Here is a 6,625-nt window from a genome sequence, read left to right as displayed (position 1 = left end):
TAAAAGACATTTATAATGTGTTAAATATACTTAAGTGGCATGGCATACTAAAGTACTTAAGCAAGACTGAAACATTCCACTAACTAAATTATACATAATGAAATAATATTATATTTCATTTAAATATAAATTGGAGTAATAACGTGTCATAAAAATGTCTTAATTTTAATTTATTTTCCACCAGGTATTGTGCCTATATTGGTAATTAATTACGCTTATATATTACTGAAGTTCATGTTTTCGAATGTTCGGTGTTAACAGGAATCCTTTAGATCAGAAAGGAAACCTGCAAAAGATGAGTCAGATGACAGGACAGGGGCAGAAATAAATGGGCTGAATAAACGCCAATATTAGTTATATCGTATATAAAACGAAAACGAAGTAATGTGTTGAACTTTGGACTTACATACTACAAGGAATGAAAATAAAATGTTAGTCAATAATATTGTGCCACGCTAAACGTAATATTAAACTTCGTTAAGTTGTATTGTTATAATATCGATATACACTAAACACCACGTAGGCAGACAACACAAGTAGTCGAATACAATTATTTTCTCACAAAAAAGCACAAATATTGTTATAATATCTCGAATTACACCATGCCTCGACAATGTTTTTATTAGATTTTTTATTATTATTTTGAAGTTATTTGTATGTATGTACAACAATTAGCAAAGCAGCAAAATGTATACACGGATGAAGACTTCAGATCTACATATTACATACCTGGGTCATTCTTTGATTTGGTGTAAATGCATGTCGCCCGCGTTTTTCGGTACTAAACGAAGTTGGATCTTTACCGTGTCTTAAGTGCCTTTAAGTGGCTAAAACTATATTAGTTAGTACATTCATTATTGATTGCACAAATTAAATTGTGTCGTACAGAACTACATGGCAGCATCGAACTTTTCCGGCCTCGCGGTACCGTCATTTCCGTGGATGCTACTTGCACATCATATAGCTGTCCAATAGCAGGCTGTGCTGATATCCTGCCACTGCCACCGCGCGCCTTTCGTCGCCTATTAATCGACAGGGGGAACACACTTCAACATTTGTGCCCGTATATATTTTATTTTTAAATAATAACTCGATTACCGTGGTTTCGTCCAAAAAAATGTGTCAGTTCCGTGTGTCTTATTTCTCGGTAAGTGGAAATCATTTTAATACGAATCCTATTTGATATGATAACTTATTCGAATTGTTATGATGTAATTGGAAGAATGTTCTGGAACATTAACTATGTTTAAGGTTATGAGACAAAATGATAGTTTTTATCATTACCGTGGTAGTCATTACCACGGAACCACGGTATTTTTCAACCACGGTAATGACTATTCTTCCACGGTAAGAACATGAAACGCTTTTTTTATTGTTTATGGTCTCTTTTAACAAAATTTGCCGAAGGAGAGTTATTTTTTCTTTGTTGTATTTTATTCATATACTATAATATTTCACTTAAAGTGAGAAAAATATATAATTATTTATATGGTAAAAATGATAATTTGTCATTACCATGTATTATCGCCATACAAAGTCATCACCATGACACTTTAAAATTGCGAGGTCCATATCTTCGCAGATAAGTTTCACAGAAAGGGACCAAAACGTTTTTCAACATCCTTGCATCCTAAACATTTGATTATGGTCAAACAAATACCCAAAATAAAGATTTTTTATTTTTTTACCGTGGACCCGCCGATTTACACCAAATCAAAGAATGACCCACCTACTTAAGCAATGTCATTTTTGAAAACTTCTTTCTGGTATATTTTGCTGCACAATATATCGCTAGCCCAATATTACAGGGTTCTATGTTTCACTTTTATCGAACTGAAATTTGAACATTGTCAGTGACATTTTAAGTCGAATTTCAACTATCTTGAAAATGTAACATAGAACCCTGTAATATTTGCACCAGCGATATGTTAATAAATATTATTTATTAAGTGAAAAAGCCAGTTTAGTATTAGTACTATAATTACTTCTATTCAAACTATTTAAGTTGATCATTTTGGCCAATTGAAATTTATAGTTTTGTTTATTTTGGCCTTAGCCTTGACTTAGCTTAAGTTTGTTTGACCTTAGCACATTTATATCTGAAACTATTCCTCAACTTTTCCAAACTAAGGGAAAGAGAAAAAGAAGCAACTTATAACAGCAATGCTATATTAGATTTTTATCAAGGCTCCTTTATGTAAAAGGATTTATATACATAAAATATGTTTCAATTATATGTGTAATGGTTTTTTTGTATGATTTATTTAAAAACAGATATTTTCGCGAGTGAATTTCTTGATAGCGGGAGTACCTAAACATACAGGTAATAAAAGAACTGTATCAAAAAATATTTCCTAAAGTATTCTTTAAAATCTACTTTATAATAATAATAATACCCCTTATTTAAAGTTTTATAAAGTATACACAGATGAATATTATTCCTGTGAAGTGTACCCGCCATTCGTGCATTCTGACAGCGAGTATGGCGGGTTTTGTGATCGTACCATTTATTGATATTTTTTTATAAGGAAAAGATGTACAGTCAACTATAAAAATATGGGTGTAGCCAACTTATTCAAAAATATGTCCCAGAACTATGGGAACTAATAATTCACTGACATAAGAGCTATGGGACATATTTTTGAGATGATTTGTGCACCCATATTTTTACAGTTGACTGTACCTGCGACTTGGTAACTTCTTTGAAATGATGGTACTAAATAGTTAAGTAAGGAAGTACATTTTTGGTACTTCTTTTTGTATATGCACACCCGCCATCCTGATTCTCGCCTTCGCAAATTGTCCCTAAACTGGCAATATACTCATAAGATGTTGAATTAAATACTCCTGTCTTCCGAATTATTACGTGTATGTATATTTGTACGCGTTTAATGCACAGGGTTTTGTTATTACCACAAAATGTACTAATTGTTTTATCTATATAGAGAGAAAAAAAATCGAATGAGATGGTCACGTTTTTATTATCCTTAATTATTAACATTCTGTTTGTATCAGTGCACTTATCCTTCAAATATGCAAAATAAAGATTTATTTACTACATTATCTCTTTTATTTTGGCTCTAGCTTGCACTTGCAAAACATTGATCATAAAATTCATAAGAATTTACTTCAGTAAAAAAAGATTTATTATGACAATAATACACCTACATTTGATTTATGATGTAATCAATTAAGAATTAAAAAGTCAGATATTCAATAGAATAAGACTGACACAAAACACGAGGTAAACAAGTAACCTAAAGATTAAACTAATTGTAATTTCATAATTAAAATACACCTGCAGTAGAATTATTCCGATTAACTAAAACTATGCTGGTTCAGCTCTCCAAAGAGGATGATCTTTAACTCCATAGAACACCTTTCTTCACAAGGTTATAATGATAAGATAACAGTAAGCAAAGTGAGTAACTGGCATGATTGTGGTTATGATGTCCAACATTTCAGCATCCATCCTCTACTCTACCAGCAACTATCCAAGCGCGAGAAGGACAAATGATTTATGTGGGGCATTATCAGGCCATTACAGTTTATTTTGTTTTGTTATACACCCGGCCAAGGATCTTTAAGGGGCCCACTGATTAACAGTCCGCCCGACGGTATCGGCCTGTCAGTTGTTGGGAACTGTCAAAATTTTGTTCTAACTAACAGACCGATACCGTCCGGCGGACTGTTAATTAGTGGGCCCCTTTAGGCACATTCAACGCAACGTGCAGGGACTTGTGACGCGCAAAATATGACCTTGATGGACGTAATAATAATTTTGCATCTCTTTCTGTGGGTGATTCTCTTTAAAGTAGCTGCCTGAAGGAATACAACATCAGAACTACTTTCAAGATAACCACTTCCAGAAAGACTGCATTCCTGCGTAGCGCCATTCAAGCCTCGAAGGAATGGTCCTTTGAGGCTTGAAAGACGCCAACAGGAACATCCAGTTTGAATGTCAGGTGTCAGGAAAAGAATGCTAGAATGCAAGGGCATCCCTCCCTCATAGTCATAGAGTTGTGACGTTCTTGAGAGCATTCTCCGTTTTGTATGGGAAACATTCTTGCTCGAGAATATTTCCCATATGTAGAACCGGAGAATGCTCTCGAGAAGGGCCCAACTCTACTCCCTCATCCTCTCCAGTTATCCGAACCAGTATTCGCGTGGCCATCATGATCTCGCCAATCATTCCAACAATTTACGTAAATGATAATTCCCTATTTATTGTCTATTTCAATCCTTAAAGGTGCTCTTTTGTATTTACTAATTCTATCTCTTAAATCATCTGTCTTAGTAGAAGATTGCTTTTTTGACTTTAGCATCTGCCTCAAATCATTGCGATCACTTGTAGTGGTAGGCTTTGAATCTAGTCTTGACCATACACTGGAACTCTTTGCAGTAGATATTTTTTGAACTCTACTCATTGTGTTGTGATCAGATTCATCAGAAGAGTATGAGTACTCGTCACTTGATGATGGTACATCTTCACGCAAAATTTTTACACCTAATCTTGACTGAACATTGTTCCTAGCTTTATTTGTAGTTGTTTTATTGTGGTACTTGAATTTATCTGACAACAGTACTGATTCTCTTGGTGTATAATTACTTTTAGAATTTACGACTTCTATAGACAGGGGAGCATAAACATCTTTATCGGCAATAGCTTTAGTCAGTTCCATAGCTTGTCTTTTCTTATTCTGCTTAGATTCTTCGTCATCAGCATGCATTCTCATTCTAGGCGCTTTTGACTTCTTTTTCCATTCAGTATCTGAATCACTATCTTCATCCTGATCTTCAACATTGTTATGATGTCTTTTGCCGAGGCGCATGGCTAGTCTCTTATTTCTGATTTGTACTTTCGGCACTGGTTCCTCTATTTCATCTTCATAATCATTTTTGGATAATCTGCGCTGAATAATTTCCTGATTGTCATATACACCCCAAGATTTACATAAATCTCCCCAGGGATTTTTAGTTGGTGGATCCAAAATTTCATCATAATACCCTTCTGGTGCTTTCCTTTCTGGTACCTTTTTTGGCAATTTCTTATCTCCATTAGTAGCAAAACGCATCAATATCAGGTCTTTTTTAGGGTGTGGAACACCTTCCCTCCAGTGATGTGACGATTTCTTGAGCATATCTTTTAAATCTTCATTTTTTATTTCCCGTGAATGTACTAACAATGCCAATGCAGCTGATATATGATCTTGACAAACTATGTTACCTGCCAATGAGTGAAAAACAGCAATTATTTACTTGAACTCTAATTCAAACACAAGTTAAAATGCTGTAATTTACAAATTGTATTTTAGGAAGAAAGCTAAACGCTTAAAGCTAGCCTATGTTGCTCCTACAACTACAAAAGATTATAATTGTAGTAGCAAAATAAAGGCTTTTTGATAAAAGATAAAAACTATAATGAAGTACATATACATCATGGGAAACAATAGACACTACAGAAAATAAGTACTTGAGAACATGAGATTTTATTTTTCATTTATTTATGTGTGAAGTGAGTGAACCTCATTTGATTATGAATATGAAGGATAAAACAAATGATTAATTGTTTCAAAGTTATTACGTAAATACAATGATCAGTGTTTTGTAACATTTTAGTTAACAAATGTAATCTGTTGCCATGAAATTTTAGTTTAAGTTACATGCATGTAAGATACTTGCCATAAGCTGTAAACTTATGTTTGTGAAATAAATAGGTACAGTCAGAGTCATAGAGTAGGTAGCATCCAAAGTATTCAAATAGTTTGGTATGCCATACAAATTATATGGTGTACCGAACTATTTGAATACTTTGGATGCTACCTACTATATGACTCTGACTGTACCTATTTATTTATTAGTGACCAGTATGAAGATTAAAATAATGCAAAACTTACAAGAATTGTCATCAATCCATTCAAGGCTGACTGGTTTATAATCCGCAAGGTACTCAAATATATCTTTTTCCTTAAGTCCAGCAACTCCATTTAAATGTAGTGCATCAAAGCGAAAATGTCGTTCATTCCCACTTTCTATTCCAAAATTACGGTACAGCTCATCAATTTGTTTTTGTGTTACTACTCTGTTTCCAGAGAGATTCAACCCAAATCTTTTTGCTCTCTCTTCTAACTTCTTTGCGTCAATTTTTTCTAGTTGTGTGATGATTAATCCTTCCTTTTCTGCCTTATAAAGCTGGAATATAAATTAACTATATATAAGTAAATGTAGCGAAAAATAATCTCAAAATCAGCGTCCACCAATTTGTTACATACCAATGTTGGCTTTACGTCTTCTTCTGGAATACAATCATTATCTTCATCCCCTAACATCGGATCATCACTCATTTCTCCTTCCTCTTTATCCATTTCCATGGTTGTTGTTATTGTATTTCTGCTGACCAAAGTTAATTACCTAAATGATTTCCGTCTGGTGGTAGAGCGAAGTGTCGAATTGATTTGTCTTGTCACATATTACCACAGACTACTAAAATGCTTGCTTTGGTTACGTTGATCAAACGTAGATTGTAGACAGTAAGTAAGTCAGTTCTACATGTGCAATTAAGTAAATGATTATATTTGGATTTTCGACAAATAATAGAAATAATGTCAAATAAAATACTTACCTA

The 6,625-nt window shown here is 33.7% G+C and overlaps 1 protein-coding gene across 1 annotated transcript; it reads right to left on the bottom strand.

Annotated features, from left to right (window-relative positions):
* Positions 1–2,962: 2,962 nt before the first annotated feature.
* LOC134793150 (nuclear cap-binding protein subunit 3-like) lies at positions 2,963–6,448 on the bottom strand. Its single transcript, XM_063764731.1, has 3 exons — positions 6,273–6,448; positions 5,898–6,192; positions 2,963–5,227 (listed from the first exon to the last, which is right to left on the bottom strand). The coding sequence occupies exons 1-3, from the start codon at positions 6,369–6,371 to the stop codon at positions 4,221–4,223; spliced, it is 1,401 nt and encodes a 466-aa protein (XP_063620801.1). The 5' UTR covers positions 6,372–6,448; the 3' UTR covers positions 2,963–4,220.
* Positions 6,449–6,625: the final 177 nt, after the last annotated feature.

Source organism: Cydia splendana, chromosome 8, assembly GCF_910591565.1.
Source record: "Cydia splendana chromosome 8, ilCydSple1.2, whole genome shotgun sequence".
Lineage (NCBI taxonomy): Eukaryota > Metazoa > Arthropoda > Insecta > Lepidoptera > Tortricidae > Cydia > Cydia splendana.
This window is presented reverse-complemented; position numbering and strand designations above follow the sequence as displayed.